General features: G+C 44.8%; 1 protein-coding gene across 1 annotated transcript in view; it reads left to right on the top strand.

Annotated features, from left to right (window-relative positions):
- The window catches only part of LOC115133142 (nck-associated protein 5-like), a 175,146-nt gene that overhangs the window by 6,005 nt on the left and 146,115 nt on the right, over positions 1–23,026 (top strand). Inside the window, 1 exon segment of the mRNA XM_029666077.2 lies at positions 3,452–3,560. Within this exon segment, the coding sequence (XP_029521937.2) occupies positions 3,498–3,560 (63 nt within the window). The 5' untranslated portion in view covers positions 3,452–3,497.

Here is a 23,026-nt window from a genome sequence, read left to right as displayed (position 1 = left end):
TCATTTAAGTGATGTATACCTTATTACAATTGTATATAAGTGATCATAATGCTATTTTCTTTTCTCATTATCCTCAGCCAGCCTCTCACCTCTCTGGTCCACCCCGTGCAACCCCAAAAGCACCCCCCCCCCCCCCCCTCCTAGTTTCTCCCTCAGCAGATGTTAAAACGAGTGGTTTCCCCCCTCCATAACCCTCAGAGCCTCCTCCACCTCCACCCTGGCATCTAATTAGGGGTGTACACAAAGACTCCCAGATGTCAGGATTGTCCGTGGACCTTTGATTGCATCCATTCAACCTGGCTGACTTGCTGGCTGGCTGACTTACTGTCTTACTGGCTGGGACGAGCGCGTAATATGGCCGTAGACGTGTGTCTCTCTTTGTTGTCTCTGTGCCGCCCCCAACAGAAGACTGGTTTTACACAGTGGTAATTGGGTTTGGTGTAAATCATTTAGAGAAAGGAGGGGCTGTGGTGTGTGAGGAGATCGGGAGATGAGGATAGGGAGGTCCCCGTGGGATTGTATTTCATGATGATCGCGTGGGCCAGAGATCATCACCGACGTAATCTGTTCCTAGTATTCTATGGCCTATTTATGCTGCTGAGTTCCCTTGGCCAATAAACAGACTGGTGAGACTCCATCAGCTTCTACAGCATATGGGATAGACTGGGTATCAAACCCAGGTCTCAGGACAGTGTTAGCCCTCTGAGCTAAAGTCTATAACTAATTCTTCAGGACTATCCCAAATGTGCCAATCACACCAAAAAGGTTACTCATCACACAAGTGTATGTTCACTGAACCACCTCTGTTACATACAATTATAATAATAATAATAATCTTAATAATAATAATAATATATGCCATTTAGCAGACCCTTTTATCCAAAGCGACTTACAGTCTTGCATGCATACCTTTTACATATGGGTGGCCCTAGCGGGAATCGAACCCACGACCCTTTGCATTGTAATTGTATGAAATAATATCCCTGAGCTCCATTGGGGACATTTCCAACCACTTGGCCTTTTCATTGACGTTACCACGGACGTTTGAATCTGACGTCTTTGTAAAATATCACGTGGCGCATTTACATAGACACACGTTATTGTAGTCTTTTCACCATTCGGCTGGTGATGTAGGACACTGGCCTACAGACGGACGTCCTGCCTCGTGCGTTTTCTCTCCTTTGCTTTTGGCCAGTTGCACATATTTCTCCGAACTTGACCATGTCAGAAGCTGCTTATCCAAGATCGAGAGTCAGTTGCTTTATTCAAACCATTGGGTTTTGTCATTGTACGTTATCGCGTTTCCCTACCTTTCCCATTCTCATATCTGACTCCAAATGTGTTTGGCTCAGCTTCACGACCTCCTATCGACCACCTGTTTCTATACAACCTTACTGAACTGCTACACCACAACCGTGACTTTTGCCGAGCGTGAAATGCCCCCCATTCATTTCAATGAAGACTGGGCATAAGCTGCACGGCTCCATCAGAGGCTCTCACCGCTCAGCGTAAACGTATTCTCAGGTTTCTAATTTCCGGACTCCCCTCCCCTACCTTCAAGCGAAATGGTGTCATTGCATTTGACTGGTTAATCTATTATGTTTTTCGAGTCAGGGCAGTCAAGTTCAAACGTTAATCCATTTGAATCATTTGCTCTTGATTACCCACAATCCCTATCTGGGCGTCCGGAGGAAGTGTGGGGGCTTTACATCCAGTCTTGTCTATGTATGAGAATTACAGCTGAACGTAATGTCCTGGCACACAAAGGAATCAGACCTGGGTTCAAATACTATTTGAATAATTTCAGCTACTTTGGACATTTGTTTTAGCCTACCCGATGGGGCAGGTTTTGTAGTTTTGTGACAATTCTATTGGTTCCGTTGCTCCAGGCAAGCTCAATGGAATCCAGCTAAAGTATTTGAAATCATTTCAAATAGTATTTGAACCCAGGTTCGATTGACGTCAAAACTACTGAATGTAAGATCATCAGGGAGAAATGAAGAAGAACAGAAACCGTCTGTGCTGGTGGCATAACCAGAGTAAGCCTGCATGACGCCCTGTCCTGTCATTGATCAATCCCCTTCCTTCCACGTTTAGATGTAGAACAGCAAAAATGGGCTGACCAACCCGGCAAGACTGGGAGACATGTCATCATAATGACGTCATTTCAACCAGTTTCTGGGTGTAATGATGTAATCTCAACCAGTTTCACCGGTGCTGGGGTAAGAGCAGTGAGTAGTCAATTGGGTTTGAGATGAACAATTTCTGTGTGGGTGTGAAATGCTACCTGGATATTAGCAGTATATATTGACTGAAACTTTTGGATATGGGAGATTGACATTGGATGTAGCGTAGCATTTTGACGTCAGTAGTATACTGACTGACAAGTGTAGTCAAGCCATTGATGTCTCAGACAGGGTGGAACAGACAAGCCAGAGACAGAGGGCCTTGGGACCAGGGGGATGTGGTTAGAAGACAGTCTGCGAGGCAACCTGGAATAATTCAGCATTAAAAGAGATGAAATGTATTCAGTACCCAAAGCAATTTACACAGACTCAAGTGTAAGTTGCTGTTGAATCAAAAGAGAGATTTTCTCTTTTGAAGTGGCTCCTAGAATACGTAACACACTGTAATTACACACACACACACACACAAAAAACACACACACGCACACACACACACACACACACACACACACACACACACACACACACACACACACACACACACACACACACACACACACACACACACAGAATCCATACATTACATACTATACAGCGGTCATGACAGAACGTCCCTAACCCTTGGCGGTCACTATGCGACCTTTGACCCGGGCGCTTCACTGATGAGGAGGTTGTGTGCTTACTCTGTGGCAGGGCTGAGCGGAGGCACAGAGCCTGCTCTTTGTAGAGGAGTAGTATGCGTGAAGTGAAGTGTTTATTTTCTCCCTTAGCCTGCATTGGCCCGGTCGCGCTGGTTCCCAGCTCTGTTTGGAGAAGCCTATGACAACATGGAGTAGGAGAAGGGAGGGAGGGGGACAGAAAACATATAAACTCAGGGATGATCAGTGGAGTGAGGCTCTCCCTCTCTCCAACACTTCCGGTTGCTATCAGGTTAGCAGAGCGAGCAGGCGGGCAGCACAACAATAACAGAGCGAGAGAAGCGGTAGGGAAAAAGCGAGAGATAGGGCGGGCAGCCAGGAAAGAGGAGGGAGAGATAGAAAGGGTGAGGTATAGGGAGAAGGAGAGAGAGAGGGAGCGTGGCGGTGCCGCCTTCTCAGCTTCAAAGATGCAAAATATAACATGGACTCTGAGCTCTACTAACGTACTACAGCCTCACTACTGATGTACCCAGCAGCCAACTGGGAGGACCAAGGGTAATGTCTCTCCTGTACAAAAGAGTGATATTTGGCTTCTCCCCTCTTCTACACACTCCTCCCCTCCCACAGTGGCTCCCAGGGCCGTGGCAGCGGGCTGCAGTGGAAGAGGAGGACCATGAACAGACACCTGGAGAGGAGGGAGCAGCTAAAGAGACTGTCGCTGGACAGCAGCTTGGTGGTAAGTCAAAGTGGAAAGCTCCTCTCCCTCTGTGTTTGTCTCTCTCTGTGTCTCTGTCTGTCCGTCTCATTCTCTCTCTCTCTCTCTCTCTCTCTCTCTCTCTCTCTCTCTCTCTCTCTCTCTCTCTGTGTCTGTCTGTCTGTCTCATTCTTTCTTTCTCTCTCTCTCTCTCTCTCTCTCTCTCTCTCTCTCTCTCTCTCACTCTCTCACTCTCTCTCTGTCTCTCTCTCTATGTCTCTCTCTCTCTCTCTCTCCCTGGCTCTCTGTATCAAATCAAATGTTATTTGTCACATGCGTTGAATACAACAGATGTAGTGGACCTTACTGTGAAATGCTTACTTACAAGGCCTTAACCAACAGTGTAGACCTTACTGTGAAATGCTTACTTACAAGGCCTTAACCAACAATGCAGTTCAATAAATATAGTTTACTAAATATAAATATTTACTAAATAAACAAAAGTTTAAAAAAAAATATATATATATATATATATATATATATATATATATATATATATATATATATACAGTATATATATAACACAATAAAATAACAATAACGAGGCTATATACACAGGGTGCCGGTACTGAGTCAATGTGCGGGAGTACAGATCTCTGTCTCTCTCTGTGTCTCTCTCTGTCTGTGTCTCTCTCTCTATGTCCCTTTATGTGTCTCTGTCTCTCTCTGTCTCTCTCTGTCTCTGTCTCTCTGTGTCTCTGTCTCTCTCTGTCTCTGTCTCTCTGTGTCTCTGTCTCTCTCTGTCTCCGTCACTCTCTGTGTCTCCATCCCTCTCTGTGTCTCTGTCTCTCTGTGTCTCCATCCCTCTCTGTGTCTCTTTCTCTCTATGTCCCTTTATGTGTCTCTGTCTCTCTCTGCCTCTCTCTGTCTCCCTCTCTTTATGTCTCTTTCTGTGTCTCTGTCTCTCTCTTTGTCTCTGTCTCTCTCTGTCTCTCTGTGTCTCTGTCTCTCTCTGTCTCTGTTACTCTCTGTGTCTCCATCCCTCTATGTGTATCTGTCTCTCTCTGTTTCCATCTCTCTCTGTGTCTGTCTCTCTCTCTGTGTCTCTTTCTCGCTATGTCCCTTTATGTGTCTCTGTCTCTCTCTGTGTCTCCCTCTCTCTATGTCTCTTTCTGTGTCTCTGTCTCTCTCTTTGTCTCTGTCTCTCTCTGTCTCTGTCTCTCTGTGTCTCTGTCTCTCTCTTTCTCTTTCACTCTTTGTGTCTCCATCCCTCTCTGTGTATCTGTCTCTCTCTGTTTCCATCTCTCTCTGTGTCTGTCTCTCTCTGTCTGTGTCTCTTTCTCGCTATGTCCCTTTATGTGTCTCTGTCTCTCTCTGTCCCTGTCTCTCTCTGTGTCTCCCTCTCTCTATGTCTCTTTCTGTGTATCTGTCTCTCTGTGTATCTGCCTCTCTCTGTTTCCATCTCTCTCTGTGTCTGTCTCTCCCTGTCTGTGTCTCTCTCTCTATGTCCCTTTATGTGTCTCTGTCTCTCTCTGTCTCTTTCTGTGTCTCTGTCTCTCTCTTTGTCTCTGTCACTCTCTCTGTCTCTGTCTCTCTCTGTCTCTCTGTGTCTCTGTCTCTCTCTTTCTCTGTTACTCTCTGTGTCTCCATCCCTCTCTGTGTATCTGTCTCTCTCTGTTTCCATCTCTCTCTGTGTCTGTCTCTCGCTCTGTGTCTCTTTCTCGCTATGTCCCTTTATACACTGCTCAAAAAAACACTTAAACAACACAATGTAACTCCAAGTCAATCACACTTCTGTGAAATCAAACTGTCCACTTAGGAAGCAACACTGATTGACAATAAATTGCACATGCTGTTGTGCAAATGGAATAGACAACAGGTGGAAATTATAGGCAATTAGCAAGACACCCCCAATAAAGGAGTGGTTCTGCAGGTGGGGACCACAGACCACTTCTCAGTTCCTATGCTTCCTGGCTGATGTTTTGGTCACTTTTGAATGCTGGCGATGCTTTCACTCTAGTGGTAGCATGAGACGGAGTCTACAACGCACACAAGTGGCTCAGGTAGTGCAGCTCATCCAGGATGGCACATCAATGCGAGCTGTGGCAAGAAGGTTTGCTGTGTCTGTCAGCGTAGTGTCCAGAGCATGGAGGCGCTACCAGGAGACAGGCCAGTACATCAGGAGACGTGGAGGAGGCCGTAGGAGGGCAACAACCCAGCAGCAGGACCGCTACCTCCGCCTTTGTGCAAGGAGGAGCAGGAGGAGCACTGCCAGAGCCCTGCAAAATGACCTCCAGCAGGCCACAAATGTGCATGTGTCTGCTCAAACGGTCAGAAACAGACTCCATGAGGGTGGTATGAGGGCCCGACGTCCACAGGTGGGGGTTGTGCTTACAGCCCAACACCGTGCAGGACGTTTGGCATTTGCCAGTGAAAACCAAGATTGGCAAATTCGCCACTGGCGCCCTGTGCTCTTCACAGATGAAAGTAGGTTCACACTGAGCACATGTGACAGACGTGACAGAGTCTGGAGACGCCGTGGAGAACATTCTGCTGCCTGCAACATCCTCCAGCATGACCGGTTTGGCGGTGGGTCAGTCATGGTGTGGGGTGGCATTTCTTTGGGGGGCCGCACAGCCCTCCATGTTCTCGCCAGAAGTAGCCTGACTGCCATTAGGTACCGAGATGAGATCCTCAGACCCCTGTGAGACCATATGCTGGTGCGGTTGGCCCTGGGCTCCTCCTAATGCAAGACAATGCTAGACCTCATGTGGCTGGAGTGTGTCAGCAGTTCCTGCAAGAGGAAGGCATTGATGCCATGGACTGCACATCTGGGACATCATGTCTCGCTCCATCCACCAACGCCACGTTGCACCACAGACTGTCCAGGAGCTGTCCAGACTCATCAGGAGCATTGCCAGGCTTTGTAGTTAGGTCATACAGGCACGTGGAGGCCACACACACTACTGAGCCTCATTTTGACTTGTTTTAAGGACATTACATCAAAGTTGGATCAGCCTATAGTGTGGTTTTCCACTTTAATTTTGAGTGTGACTCCAAATCCAGACCTCCATGGGTTGATACATTTGATTTCCATTGATCATTTTTGTGTAATTTTGTTGTCAGCACATTCAACTATGTAAAGAAAAAAGTATTTAATAAGAATATTTCATTCATTCAGATCTAGGATGTGTGATTTTAGTGTTCCCTTAATTTTTTTGAGCAGTGTATATCTCTGTCTCCCTCTGTGTCTCGGTCTCTCTTTGTCTCCGTCTCTCTCTCTATCTCCATCTCTCTTTGTGTCTCCGTCTCTCTGTGCCTCTGTGTATCTGTCTCTTTCTCTCTCCTTCATTACAGCTCAAACAGGTCAGAGAAAAGTACGAACCAGACCTGTGTTCAGAGTGCCAGATGGTCGGGATTTGCAGTTGCACTTTTGGGACTACTCCATTGGTCCCATTGAGGTTAACTCAATGAAGTGCAGATAAAGTATTTAAAACAAAACAGCTACTATTTGACTTTGAACCCAGATCTGTTACACTAAACATACCCTGTCAGACGGTTTGAGAAAAAGCAGCCTCCTCTGGCTGTGTTTGTGTCGACGTGATTGACAGGCTTATCTGTCCCCCCGGTGTCTCGAGCGACACACAAGACTGGGGAGTGGAAACTTGTTTTTGTCAGGGTTAACTCAAGGTGAACCCGGTATTAAGTGCTCCGTTGGAATGTCAAGTACAAGCACGTCTGTCTGTGGTGGTGGGTCTCGATTAAGGCCTTTTTTTTAATGTTTTCACATTGTTCTTTCCAGCATGGTTCCAGCAACTATGGTGGATGTTTAACCAGGCCAGCAGAGTACAACCTGCCCTAGCTTGGCTTGGTTTAGACCTAGTTTAGTGTGTCCACCCACTCTGCCCTCTGAAATGTCACTTCTTTATGTTTTAAAATAAAATACATTCGACCAGGATATTCTTCATGTTCTGAATCATTCAGTTGGGGTCTTTCTTTAATATATCATTAACGTTATATTCAAAATATGTCGGACACATCCGAACAATACGCAGCAAACTCTGTTGTCAGAGCGGTGTCGCTTCTCTCAGCAACATGTTGTGGCGGTATATTCTGCAGAGTTGGTTCCTGACACGAGCTGAATTAGATGTGAAAGGTGTTGGCGATAAAAGCTCAGTGCTCTGTAGACATTTCACAGAGATACACTTGTCTTTCTGAGAAATCTTCAAAAAAAGAACAGGTACTTCCCATTAATATGAAAAGCCATATACTAAAATATGAAAATACTACATGTCATGTCTCAAAATTGATATCTATCTTACCTTTATATTGTTTTATGTCCTTCGGAATCAAGAGGATAGATGAGAGTTCAACGGTGAGCCTGTCAGTTTGCCTTAATTCTCTAACGGCATCCCGCCTAGCTGACGTACTGCTATTTTGCAGATTTTTTCGTCACTTTTATTCTCTGGCCTCCATTGATTTAGTTACCCTTGGCCATCCTACAAGGGTAAAAACTCCAATAACTTTGAACGGATTACGATAGGGACGTGAGGGTTGGACCATTGGTGTTCTCAGAGGAGTATCTACGCAATTTACCCATTGGTCAAAATATGCATTTTTGATTGGACACCCTCCCTAGTGGGAATGAGGTTTATGTGTATCAGAATTACGTGACGCAGAAATGATTGGTTTCAAGTCGTTTTCAGAAGAGAATGAAATCAAAAAGTCTCTAATTCTCGTCTAAGATGTTGATTAAATGGTGGTCATGAAATTATACTGAAAAGTGGTTCACTTTCCCTTCACCATGATATGATCATACCCTCAAAGCACTTCAGAAGGACATCACGTGCCTGATTATTGCGCCTTGTTTATGGCACCCTATGTGATAGCAGGCGGTGCAATTACCGTTTGAAGATTTGGTGATATGGTGTTTATTGCTTTCATTAGACACGTGTTGGCCTGGTTCACTGTCATGGCTGATACTGGGCCGTATTAACCAGACGCCGTACCATGCGACAATATTTGTCTGGTCATTTAGTCATGCATGCGCTGTCTCTTTCTCTCTCAAGGGACAGCTTGAGCTAGATGCGGCTGTTTTATAGTGGACACATGAATCACATTATGACTATTAGACTTGTAGACTTATAGGCACAATCGCGTCATCTACCGTGCTAGTTCCCAGACATTTCCGTAACACTAACATATGTTGTCTACAGAGCATTATGAGTTATTATGTGTGTGCATCTCAAAATTGTCGCTGCATTATGACTCATTGTGAGGGTTTGTAATGCATTATAGATATTGGTGACATAGAAAGTGTTACCGACAGTTCTTATACCAGCTGGAGTATATAGGGGCAGAATGTTGTTCCGTTGCCCTAGGAGAGGAGCAGAAGGAGCCCTGTAGCATTAGTAGAGGGCTAACGTGGAGCTAGCGGCGCTGAGTCGTTACCCAGGGACGGGGGCACTATGGTGGGACATGTCTGGCTCTGGCCTGCCCTGGTGAGGAGGGATGTGGAGGATCCCAGCCAGGGTTCCAGAGCTCTCGTGGCCCTGGCAGAGAAACTCACTAAAGCCTGTAAACACTCCCTTTCCTGAGAGGATATGAGCTTCCCGATACATTTATTTTCCCAGGCATCTGCGAAAACAAGAAAGGCCATTTCTGACATTCCGTCTGGCGACAGGCCCAGCATTCTTGTTCCCGTTTCCAGCTCGAATCCGAATGTACCTGTATCTGGTCACCGGTTAGACAATGGGTATCTATGAATACAGGCATTCTGTGTAGTTGTTCAACACATTGTCCACCAGTAGATATGAAAGCATTCTCTTTATCGGGTCCCTTTGTTGGGATATACAAAGTATTTTGACAATGTTTGTTAACATGTTTGCCGTTGGTATTTCTGCTGTTACCATTAAGCTTTTGTGAAGATAATAACACTTCTAAATGTTTCCATTTGGTGAAATTCTATTTAGTTACAAGTTCCATTGAAGCGCTTCTTGTTTTGCTCACTGTTGATTGAGATATGTATCCGCTTAAAGCATTTACCTTGGGGTTCCTGCACAAGACGCACACATCTGCTGTGTAAGGCCAGTAGGCCAAATTTCTCAACCATTTCAAAACCTTCTAGAGTCAAAACACCACGTCACCCACCTGTCTACAGAGCAGCTGTGGCTAAATATTTACCTCCTCTATTCTTCACTGGATGGATTACATGACCCCCTGGCTCACAAAAAAGAGGCATCCGTCTCTGTTCTGGGTGTTTTATAGGATATATTGAGAGATGGTAGTGACTCGACATATGTTTCCTCCACAATGAAGCTTGTGTTTGGGGAAATAGCCAATAGAAACACGGACCATTCTGGGTCAAAGCTGTTTGAAAGGTATAGACTGAATCTTTCCAATATTACAAATGACATATGTGACGTACATATTATACATTTCTGTTCATAAAGCAACATGAAGTTGGAGGATAGTGTTGGTTAAGTTAATCTGCTGGTATTAAGAGTCACTACTGTCCAGTGGAATAGTACCTACTGTACACATGAAAGAAGATATCCGGCTTTATTGATCCAATTAACTCCAATAGACTTTATACAGGAAGTCATTTGGGTTTAACCATTTAATAACCCCATGTCTCTAAAGGAAGGGCGTAGGGCGAGCTGTAGCCTAACTAGGGCACTCTCTGCCTTACATTACATAAGAGATCTGTGTTGCTGGGTGGATTCTCTGGGTATATGTATTTTTATCAGTTAAAAGTCTGCCTGCTGCAGATGAGACTGCTCTTAGTCATGCAATTATGCAGTGATGCAGTATATTGTATCTGAATGATGCCCTTCTGTGTCTGCTGCCTCTGCCTGCCCACAGCCCCATCAGAGTCCTCATGCCCTGTCACTTCTCATAGTACATGTTAGTACATGTTAGTACATGTTAGCCATGCATGCACCATGGATGAGGCCAGACCTACAATTATTAAACAGGCAATCTGCGATTGGTACATCCATTTGAAATAACTTATAAATGTACCTGCCTCATGAGGTTAGGGTGACCGCTTTGGTATTGTTGTTTGAACTGCAGACTGGCCCTTCAAAGCTATGGGGTGGGTTTCCATTTGTGAAATTCTACAGGTTTTTGTCTATTCGAGTTGCCAAATTCTAGTAACTTTTTCAAGATTCCCAGCCTTGCAGAAAGCCTAGTTGGGATGCAAACTGGGAATTTCGGGAAATGTATCAGCATTATCTAACTGTCTTTCCATCTGTGACATCCGGCGCATGCCGTGCGATGATGTATCGGGAGGTATCAAGAGAAGAAGGGGTGTGTTTATAAATCAACAGACACGAAAACAACACAATACATCATAAGGTCAAACGCATCAACACACCCTGACGTGAGTAAGCAGCTCAGAATACTGTTCTTTCTGCAACCTCTCCCCTACTTCCTTCCAATATTGCATGTTATCCGTGCAGCTGTGCGTTCATGCGTTCATGCGTTCAAAAAGAAAATTGAAAACACTCCACCTGGAGGGTTAATAGTCAAGTGTTTCACGTTACTGATTAAAATCTCACTGGTTAGCTGTGAATTGTTGCTGAATGAACAGCATGTGGGAGTACTTTACTGTTTGTCTGTGTTGTGTTTCTGGACAGAGCTGGGTTCACGTAGTATTTGTTTTCTTTGAACGTTTGATTGAGCCATTCCGGAGTGCCATTTGAGCAGGGTTTGCACCTTGCACTTTTGGTACTATTCCATTGGCTCCATGTGCACCAGGCAAGCTCAGTCAAGCGCAGATGACGTATTTGAAAGGTAACAAATACTATCCGAACCCACGCCTGGTTTCTGGGTAGCTGTCAGGCTCCTGGTTCTGGGTAGCCTTTCCTCATATAATATATTTGATGTGCTCGTTTTTGTTCCATTGTTGTTATACGTTATCCATGTGTTGTTTCATAGACCTACTATGACCTACTCCACATTGGCTGGAGACAGAGCAATAAAACAAGCCCGAAATGGGAGCATATCTCCAAAACAGACAAATTAGTTTGGATTATGCGTCATTTAAGTGCAAATGAATTGGAATATAAACCAGCATGGAGTCTGGTTGGTAAAGCCTGTTTTTTCACCATAGCCATATTACAGCCAGGTACCACAATGCCAAGTAGAGACATATACATAAAACATGGAGCTGGGTAGCAACTACTGTGTACTGGGGTAGACATGCTGGTTAAGGGGATTGGGCTCTTACATTCCTACATTACTATGCAGTCCAATGGGGAAGTTTGATATCACATCTTATGGCTTAAACGACTGTGTGTAACGGAGAGTTCCAACCAGTGTAGAAATCCACTGTGGTCAGAGGCCAGTTCTCACGCTAGACTATGGTATAACAGCGTGTATAACTCTAAAGGGGATGTCTCCACAGTCCACACACTGTTTTGAAGGTGGCTTAGGGTTACTATGACATGTGTCAAATAGTCATGATGAAGAGAAGGGATCAGGGTTCACTTCTCTCCCCCCGTGTGTGTTTAAAATGAACTTCTCCCGGAAGGGGTGCCCCAATCTCCCAGCCTCTTTCTCCATGAAAGCCTCTCTTAGTGGCAGGGACATACCGCTCCTACCTGGCACGGCCCACAGGAGTATTTGTGTGGTGTGGGAATCAGGCAGAACGCGGGGCCACTCTGGCTCTTACTCTGGCTGAGAGCTAAAGGGTTTTAAATAAGTTTACCCCCAACCTCTAGTCTCATGGGAACTGCCTTGGTGGAGTTGGCTCTCATGGGGATAGAGACAAATGATTACAGCCTTGGATGTTGGATCACGATTCCCTAGAGCTAAGTTCCAACCAAGTGGTATCCCCCATAATCACCTTATCCTGTGGGTAAGAGAAGTCGGGCGCTCGGCCTCCTGTTTGCTCATAAAACCGGTTTAATCCCTACCGAGGTCGTTTTGATGGTGCTACTGGCCACTCGTCTAGTTTTCCGACCTTATTGAGATTCGTCTAGCCCCTGAGACACAATGAAATTTTCCTCTGGTTTTATTTCCTGCAATTATGAATTCCATATGGACTTGTTAATCACATTCTGTATAACATCTACTAGGTATTTAATACACATATTAGATTATATTTCTGACTCACAACATGTCTGGGAAAACATGGTATAATGAAATCGTTCTAGGGAACGGTACCTTGTTGGGCGTTTGAGACATCATACTAAATCTCACGAAGTTGATTAGCCCATACAAAGAGGACATGTGGATACAGTTACTGTAGAGAAAGCACTGAGTGGCATTGCTCTTCACTAAAGCATTCCTCTTTAACTAATTGTAAGAGCCACATGTGACTGTATACTGTAGGTTTGTGGAGAACCCTGGCCTGCTATTTGTTGCTTGCGTTTCTGGTAAATGAACTCTAATAAATAGGCAAGCAATCCATGAGCCGTAACAGCCATGTTTTTGCGCTCGCTCTGCTAGATGATGAGAAAAACATTTCAGTTGACCTGTTTATGTTCTGCTAGGCAGGAGAACTCTCTCTTTTTCTCTCTTTCTTTTTCTCTCTCTCTCTCTCTCTCTCTCTTTCCCTCTCTTTCTCTTTCTCTCTCCTCCCTCTCTTTCTCTTTCTCTCCCCCCTCTCTCTCTCTCTCTCTCTCTCTCTCTTTCCCTCTCTTTCTCTTTCTCTCTCCTCCCTCTCTTTCTCTTTCTCTCTCCCCTCTCTCTCTCTCTCTCTCTCTCTCTCTCTCTCTCTTTCCCTCTCTTTCTCTTTCTCTCTCCCCCTCTCTCTCTTTCCCTCTCTTTCTCTCTCTCTCTCTCCCCCTCTCTCTTTCTCTTTCTCTCTCCCCTCTCTCTCTTTCTCTCTCTTTCTCCCCCTCTCTCTCTTTCTCTCTCTTTCTCCCCCCACCCTCTCTCTCTTTCTCCCCCCCTCTCTCTCCTGCTGCTGTGTTCTGATGTTTGCTGAAGTCCCTGTGTCGTAAGTTATCTGTGTTTCACATGCTTCAGTAATGATCCCGAAAAACACTATTTCTCCACTAAATGTAGAGTTCTGTCGCTGTCAAACCTCTTATTTAACCATCCATGAGGCTATCGGTTATTAAGTTGGCGAAATCAAAGACGAGAAGCATTCAAAGGGACAAAATAGGCCTCTCAGTCTCTTTAGGTCAACCACTAGAGTTGGTTGGAATTTGGGCCGTTGGAGAAGAGAAGTTACATCTTCGCAAAGAGGACTCTGAGTTTGTCCTCTCCTCGGTAGCTTCGAAGCTACAGTACCGAGGAAAAAAAGAGCCAAGAGCCCAACATGTGTAATTGAACATCAGTTTTCCCCCCATCCTATAAGATGTCCCTTTGTTGCCCTGTTGAGTCAAGAGGGCCTCCAATTAGGGGAATTTCTCTTCTTTACCCATCATAGATGGGCCCTAGATGAAAGTGTTTGCCGTGGCCATGTGCATATTCAAACATTGGTGCACACAACACCATGCGGACACACACGCGCGGACGCACACGCACACACACACACACAAACACACGCACACACACACACACGCACACACACACGCACACGCACACGCACACGCACACGCACACACACACACACATAATACTATCGATTCTCTGTGTCACTCTTCCTGAAAGAGCCAAGAGCCCAGGGAACAGGATAGCAGTTCACAGCTATTTGTTTTAAAGGCCCGAGGGACTCAACTATCTTTAGGTTTAACCACAGGCTGAAAGAAACTGCTCTACTATTATCAATGACTTCAGATTCAGGCCCATTGTGCCCAATGATGGTGACACGGCAATAGGATAGAAATAGAAATAGAGTGACTGGTAATTATACATCTATGGGCATTTTGTTTCAAAATCTCAACAATGAACTACCCCAGTCAACTAACTGGTAGAAACAATAGTTCTGAAACGTGTGAATCCTCTTCCTGTGATTCCCTGTGTTAAAAGCCAAACGTGCAGATAATCATTGTCCTACTAGGAAGTGGTCCATCCTGGCAGTCGACATTGCTGGATGTGTTTTGTCCGTAGCTGTTAACCACGCCCACATGGAACTGGCAGTGCTGATGTCTTTGGGGGTTTATTATTATTATGGTGTGTGGAACTGTGGATCACTGATCCAAGATCAGGGCTTATTGGCAGAGTGTGGTTCAGTGGCCTGGGAGTGAATGACGCAGAGATTGGCAGAGGGGCAGCTAACAGGATTGAATGTGGCGGATTAGAGCCTGGGCCTTGGGGGAGTGGTGAAGGGTGGAGGGGCCTCCACACTGCATCTGTCAGTGAGGGGAAGAGGGGATGCCCACCCTTTCAACATGCAGCTGGGACTAACAGGGATCGAGGGAGGCCAGACTGCCCTGCCCAGGAACACTGAACTAGGGAAGGGCGGCAGAGAGGGAGACCGGCTGGGTGGTTGTGAGGGTGAATGGGTGTGATCACATCCTTATCAGTCTCCAAACCAAGTTATGACCTGTAGTCTGTGGTCTGTTAACTCTCTCAGTCCCCAATGTTCGGGATTCATTCACCACACCCCATCTGGAGATTTGGATGGACTCGCTTATTGGTAGATAGCCTGATTGGTTTATTGATTGTAGAAGATTTAAAGGTACAGTCAGGGATATGACATCATCATGCACAGCAGGGCAACTTCCTGCTCAGAAATCGACAACAACATCAATCTGTCAAGATTGCCACTATTAGCCTCCATCCAATATGTGTATGCCTCAAGGGAGGGATCAAATTGTCAGATATGAATTTTGTTTTTGTTGATTTCTGCATGCAGGAAGTTGCCTGGCTGAGCATGCGATGATCTTTCTAAATCTACGTTTAAAAATGTATACATTTCTGAAGAACACAGTGAGGTAATTCCCTTTCCACAAATCCCTAGAGGGGTTTCATATTTTACAAGAAGACTACTGTTTAAATACACCCTGGCTTGGTGCATGGCGCAAGTTCTGGAAGGATCTACTTTCCATAAATAATTTCCCCTCAGTCCAGGAAATATTGACATTTTCCGACATTAGCCCGACTACTGAGTAAATAAATGCAAAAGCCACTTGAAAACACTGAAGAAACCAGTCTTCGTTTGGTTTAGTTTATATTATATTGTTAGAATGATTTTGGTTTTAACTGATGGGGTAGACATCGGAGAAGAATTTGAGGGGCCATTGTTTGAGTACAGAATATTGTGAAAGCTATTAGGGTGTGAATGGGGAAACATGTCGACATACCTTACTGGTTTGGCCTGTAGTGTGAGACGCTTCCAGGTGTCCCAGAGAAGGTGAGTAGAACTTCCATGCACCTTTTTTACAAAAAAAGTTAAATATTGGTTATTGAGCAATAGGAGTCGAAAAAAATTGCATGTATTCTGGCATCATCGTACAATTGTATTGTAAAATCAGTATACAGGTGTCTCGTCCTGTTGAGGTACCACCAATATTACTTTCAATTCATTTACTTGAAGCTTATTGTTAGAAACTGAATTGTCAAAGTTGAAGTAGTTTATGCAATTGATTACATAACTGAAAGGTGACTAAAGCTGCGATGCAAATCCAACGAAATGTAGACTCTGTGTGATTCATTATGCGTCATCAACACTTGATGAGAAAACGATTAGTCACCTAGATTGGATCTACGGACACGACAGGCCCCTTTGATTTACAATTACAACAGAGCGCACCCTAACCTGCTCAACAACTGCAGGGACATTCTGTCATAATTGCCTCTAAGAGGCTTGGCTCCGGGGTGAAGTTTCCCCTAAGTACATATCTAGTAGGATCAGTTTTCACCTCCTCCGATCCTAACCTTAACCATTTGTGGGGGAAATGCAAAACTGACTCAAGATCAGTGTCTGGGGGTAACTACACTCTACTCCAAGTGGCTTGCCCAGGCACCTGATTTGACATGTTTCTCACATCTTTAGTGTGAGCTGTAATGTCATCTTCCACTCACTATAATACCCAGAGGACTGGGACCTGGAGGTGGAACTCAACTCTCTTCCTTTTGACTCATCTGGAAGAAAACCTGTGAAACAATAGGTCAGTGTTACAGAACCTCTTGGTTGCTTTTGTCTATTTGAAATAGGGATAAAAAAAAAGACAAATTCTCAAGTTTTCCAGAAGTCTCAGTTGGGGGGATTCCTGGACCTCCTGCTCGTTCCCTCCTAAATACAGAAATCTTCCAGCTGGGGTTTCTGGAAAATCGGTGAAATTACCTGCATTTTGCAACCTGAAGGAAATCAATGTAGTACGTATGTGAATATGTCAAATTATGCCATCTTCTGATTGTCCTTAAATCTAATGATACTATCTACACTTAAAAACCTATATATATATATATATCAGAAGTTGGACTGTGATGATCCCAGTATTGCGATATTCATTAGTATCGTGGGAAGGAAACAAAACACAAAGTGGATTGAACTTCTTTAGGAAAACAGAGCTAATATTGTAAACAAACAACATTACGTCGTCATCCAGAGTCACATTGATTTATTTTCCTGGCTATAGCTCACAATATTTGACATACAGCGGGTTTTTAAAAGACCGAAGAGTTTGGGCTGCTTCGTGTTTTTATTTTTGCCATGTAAAAAATCTTGGCATATTGGTATCATCCCGCCCCTTAATTATAAGTGCTTTTATCATTACCTTATGAGGTATCATAAAGCGCTACATGCACATGTTCATAGAAAGTGCTACTGTAAATATATGTGGCCTCCGGAATTGTCATTGCTCGACTGAGACTTCCCCTCTACTCTCTCTGTGCCCTGCAGTGGGTGTCAGTAGGTTTTTATTTGTTACTTTCCATTTGCACTGCTTATCTGTGAGACTGACTGTAGTTCTGACTGACTAGGAGAATATTCCGGAGACGAGCCCTTACATTGGTCGTGGCTCTCTTGCTCTGCCAGTCAGCTCTCCTCGCCTCGCGATGCTCATTTCAACCTCCTGCTGCTGTAAACACACAGGAGAAGCCACCGCTCAGTAGACAGATGGAGCGGCAGAGAGCTGAGAGATAGGAGGAGAGGGTTTTGGGGGTTTTGGGGGTTTCAGGAGGGCTCGTCTGTTGATGTGTTGGACGTCCTTGCTCACACACAACCCTGACAAGACATCGATGTCCTTAGGACCTTTTCAAACAAAATCGATGGCTCTTTCTTGTGACCAGCCTGGACAAGACACGCACGCACGCACGCACGCACGCAAGCAAGCACATACACACACACACACACACACAATGCCACGCTCCCAGAGCGGCGTCAGAAAACAGGGGATCCTGAACAGGTGATTTAATCCAACTTGACAAACTAGTTAAATATTGACAAGCAGCAGAAGAGTGTATGTGCTGCTGTGCCTAGGAGGAGGAGAGGATGAGGAGAGGAGGAGCTGTGTGCCGCCAAGGAAGGACAGAGGGAATACAGGGCTTCCTGAATCCTGCATCATCATTTCGGATTCCGGCACACATTCGCCACAGGTGTGGCAAGCGTTTGGAAGGGAGGCACGTTAAGAAGACGGCGAGAGAGAGAGAGAGAGAGAGAGAGAGAGAGAGAGAGAGAGAGAGAGAGAGGGACATGAGAGAGAAAAACAGTACAGGGTACACCGAAGGAACAGTATGAGTCGACTCAGGGACCATGCCGTCGTCTCCATATGCGGGAGGATATGCAACATCCCTCTGCTTCAACTGCTGGTGGTGAGTTCACCATCCGTCCTCTCTGGCTATGGGATTCAGCAGTCAGTCAGCGTGGTGTCTGTAGTGGAAGTGGGGAGGGCTGGGTGTTAATCATGCTAGACCTGGCCTCCGGACCGTCATGGCTGCAGCAGACTGGGAGACAGGAACTGCCCTGGGCAGATGTTACAGCATGTTGATGTTACAGGGGGGCACATATACTATATGTGGTTCACAAGATGAATGGTCTCCATTGAGAATAATGTGAGTTAAAAAAATATATAAATGTAGGGGGTAGATCAGCTTTCAAATACCCCATATATATTCTTTGTGAATATATACGGTGGGGCAAAAAAGTATTTCGTCAGCCACCAATTGTGCAAGTTCACCCACTTAAAAAGATGAGAGAGGCCTGTAATTTTCATCATAGGTACACTTCAACTATGTTAGGAAAAAAATCCAGAAAATCACATTGTAGGATTTTTTTAATGAATTTATTTGCAAATTATGGTGGAAAATAAGTATTTGGTCAATAACAAAAGTTTATCTCAATACTTTGTAATATAATCTTTGTTGGCAATGACAGAGGTCAAACGTTTTCTGTAAGTCTTCACAAGGTTTCCACACACTGTTGCTGGTATTTTGGCCCATTCCTCCATGCAGATCTCCTCTAGAGCAGTGATGTTTTGGGGCTGTTGCTGGGCAACACAGACTTTCAACTCCCTCCAAAGATTTTCTATGGGGTTGAGATCTGGAGACTGGCTAGGCCACTCCAGGACCTTGAAATGCTTCTTACGAAGCCACTCCTTCGTTGCCCGGGCGGTGTGTTTGGGATCATTGTCATGCAGAAAGACCCAGCCACGTTTCATCTTCAATGCCCTTGCTGATGGAAGGAGGTTTTCACTCAAAATCTCACGATACATGGCCCCATTCTTTCCTTTACACGGATCAGTCGTCCTGCTCCCTTTGCAGAAAAACAGCCCCAAAGCATGATGTTTCCACCCCCGTGCTTCACAGTAGGTATGGTGTTCTTTGGATGCAGCTCAGCATTCTTTGTCCTCCAAACACGACGAGTTGGGTTTTTACCAAAAAGTTATATTTTGGTTTCATCTGACCATATGACATTCTCCCAATCTTCTTCTGGATCATCCAAATGCTCTCTAGCAAACTTCAGACGGGCCTGGACATGTACTGGCTTAAGTAGGGGGACACGTCTGGCACTGCAGGATTTGAGTCCCTGGCGGCGTAGTGTGTTACTGATGGTAGGCTTTGTTACTTTGGTCCCAGCTCTCTGCAGGTCATTCACTAGGTCCCCCCGTGTGGTTCTGGGATTTTTGCTCACCGTTCTTGTGATCATTTTGACCCCACGGGTGAGATCTTGCGTGGAGCCCCAGATCGAGGGAGATTATCAGTGGTCTTGTATGTCTTCCATTTCCTAATAATTGCTCCCACAGTTGATTTCTTCAAACCAAGTTGCTTACCTATTGCAGATTCAGTCTTCCCAGCCTGGTGCAGGTCTACAATTTTGTTTCTGGTGTCCTTTGACAGCTCTTTGGTCTTGGCCATAGTGGAGTTTGGAGTGTGACTGTTTGAGGTTGTGGACAGGTGTCTTTTATACTGATAACAAGTTCAAACAGGTGCCATTAACACAGGTAACGAGTGGAGGACAGAGGAGCCTCTTAAAGAAGAAGTTACAGGTCTGTGAGAGCCAGAAATCTTGCTTGTTTGTAGGTGACCAAATACTTATTTTCCACCATAATTTGCAAATACATTCATTAAAAATCCTACAATGTGATTTTCTGCATTTTTCCCCCTCATTTTGTCTGTCATAGTTGAAGTGTACCTATGATGAAAATTACAGGCCTCTCTCATCTTTTTAAGTGGGAGAACTTGCACAATTGGTGGCTGACTAAATACTTTTTTGCCCCACTGTATATATATATATATATTATTTTAAATATATACATATTTTTTATATATTTTTTTCTGTACTATTTTCCTGTAATCCTACCACCCCTCCCCTAATTGGAGTAAACTAATGGACAACAACTACTTCCTGCTTATACTGTACATACTATATACATTTTTACGGACACAGTTTTTTTTTACATTAGTTATCTTTTGGTAGTCCCTTCCTTCAGTTACCCTCAATAATGTGATTGTTAGTGTTGCTGTGTTGTAGTATGTAGGTCGTTGACCTGCCAACTGCTGCCAACTGCCAACAACCACTAATTGCCGAGGGGATCGAGCATGCTCTATCTGTCGAGTGTCTCCAGACAATTTGGACTGAGGGATGTGCCTGCCATACGTACCTCTGTATGGAAGTGATTCACTGTGGGACGACATGGTGCCACATATCGCAATGTATTACTAGGGCTTCCCTTTGTGTTCTATGGCTTCCTTGTGTGCTATCTGTCTATGTGTAAGTGGATTTTCCGATGTGTGGCAGTGGCCAAATCTAAAAATGTCTCTACCAGGAATAGGATTGGGAGGGGGGGGGATTCATATGTGACAGCGGGTTTCGACTCTATAGTGAAAAGACTTTGAGATAGGATGGGGGGGGGGGGAATCTCCCCCTGGATGGACAGCAGACAAGGATAGAGACTAGATTTGTGTTTCCGTGGAAAACGTATACAGCTCTTAGAGTTATAATGGGAGAGAGGGAGGGAGAGTAAGAAAGAGAGCTCAATAGAGCGAGAGACCAAGAGGGAGAGGGAGATAGACAAAGCAATGGAGAGAGAGACAGAGAAAAACAGCGAGAGAATGAGAGAGAGAGCAAATCCTCCAGTCTTCTGGGTAGGATTCCTCTCCTTCTCTTCTCCTCTGTGGCTTTGTGTTCGGGGCAAAGCTCCCAGACACAGCACTCCAACTGAATTATTTACCCAAAAGTGTGCTTGTATGGAGCCAAGGGTCCTCGTGCTCCACTGTGACTAGGAACCTATTAAACCAGACAAATCACTCCATATACCCTTTGTCTAACTACATTACCAGAAGCTGTGTTATGATGAATCACCCGTAAAGGAGGGAACCACACTATGAGGTGCTGCAGAGGGTTTTGATGCATGGTTGAACGTTTCCATCCTATTTCACATGGTGTGTGTGTGTGTGTGTGTGTGTGTGTGTGTGTGTGTGTGTGTGTGTGTGTGTGTGTGTGTGTGTGTGTGTGTGTGTGTGTGTGTGTGTGTGTGTGTGTGTGTGTGTGTGTGTGTGTGTGTGTGTGTGTGTGTGTGTGTGTGTGTGTGCGCGCGTGTGCGTGCGCGTGTCGTACCATTATTGTGTATTTTGTGGAGAAAATGAATTCTGTGTCGATGGAAATACTGTATGTCTCTTGACTGAAAGATAATAACTTATGTTGTCAACTGGTTACAGATTTTGAATTAGATGAGGGATGCTTTGGTTATTGCGTCATCGTATTTTGGGGGGGTTCTGGATTTGCTGTTGGCTTATGCACTAGGGGCCAGATTCAGACTTACGCGGCAGGGTAGCCTAGTGGTTAGAGCGTTGGACTAGTAACCGGAAGGTTGCAAGTTCAAACCCCCGAGCTGACAAGGTACAAATCTGTCGTTCTGCCCCTGAACAGGCAGCTAACCCATTGTTCCTAGGCCGTCATTGAAAATAAGAATTTGTTCATAACTGACTTGCCTAGTTAAATAAAGGTAAAAAAAATTAAATTGAAGCTTTTCCTACTCACGCCTTTCCGACGCACTCTCAGGAGTTGGTATACAGACTTACCTTATGCAGGTGCATAGTGGGCTTTTCAGGCCTGATTCCCTTGCGCTCACTGAATACATTTAATTCAACCTCTGAAAACCCTCCCACTTGCTGGCCAACAGATTTTTCTTGTGGAGTTTTCATTCAATTTTCAGTACATTAATCTAAAGCCACCGCTTTAAATTTGGTGTACCTTTTTTCCCCCGACAGACTCATTCAAATATTCAGGATCAATGAAAGAAAGCCATGTAAATACATGCAAATTTGTCTCCTTTTCAGCAATAATTGGTAGATAAAAAAAAGACTCTGATCTTCTATGTTTTTTAGGGTTAGGAAAGTACCACACCTTAATTTCTTTGATCTCCATCCCAAACGAAGAGCGGGTGAATAGCATGCTTAAGTTTAAGGTCAGGATACGCGTAGAGAGAAACGTGCATCAAAAGGGAATTCCCTAGCAGAGGCCGGAATTCCCAAGCAGAATTCAGTTGGTTTACAGTGTGGTACATTGTTATGTAGGTTCAGTTCATAGGTAATTGTGGATATCTCTCCTGGCCATCTATCCACTGCTGAACCCTACAGTATGTTAAGAGTGGGTTCTATGATTGACTGCCCTTCGAAATATACTCTCACAATCTAGTTGGCCCTCCAAGACAGAGTGAAATAGATTTTCATTCATTTAGTTTCACAGTGACCCAAGAGCGAGAAGGTTATCTACATCTTCATGTGTTTCCTGGATTCCACACATGCTCTCTATTTGGGGGTAAGAAAAAAAATAATCAGATGTCAGTCACAGTGAGCGAATAGTGAGAAGGTTATCCACCTATCTTCCCCTTCATCACATATTCTCTTCATCCCACAAATTCTGTGTTTCCTTTTTTTTGGGGGGTAATTGAAAAAAAGCAATGTCAGTCTTTTTTTGCTCGTTTCCTGTCTCCACTGCTGCAAGTTGCATGCGGAAACGAGCCGTCTGCTTCACATATCCATATGCTAATATCAACCCCGGCTCCAGCTGCAACCTGGAGCAGCCTGCCTCGCCCCCAGGACAGCCATGAGGGGGGAGCCATGAAAAGGAAGTGGAGATGATTAATTAACTCTGCCTTCGTTTGATGCCGCCTGCCTTATTGACTTTCAACAGGGTCTGTGAGCGTTTGCTTTCGCCCCCCCCC

The sequence above is a fragment of the Oncorhynchus nerka genome, linkage group LG2 (assembly GCF_034236695.1).
Source record: "Oncorhynchus nerka isolate Pitt River linkage group LG2, Oner_Uvic_2.0, whole genome shotgun sequence".
Classification (NCBI taxonomy): Eukaryota; Metazoa; Chordata; class Actinopteri; order Salmoniformes; family Salmonidae; genus Oncorhynchus; species Oncorhynchus nerka.
This window is presented reverse-complemented; position numbering and strand designations above follow the sequence as displayed.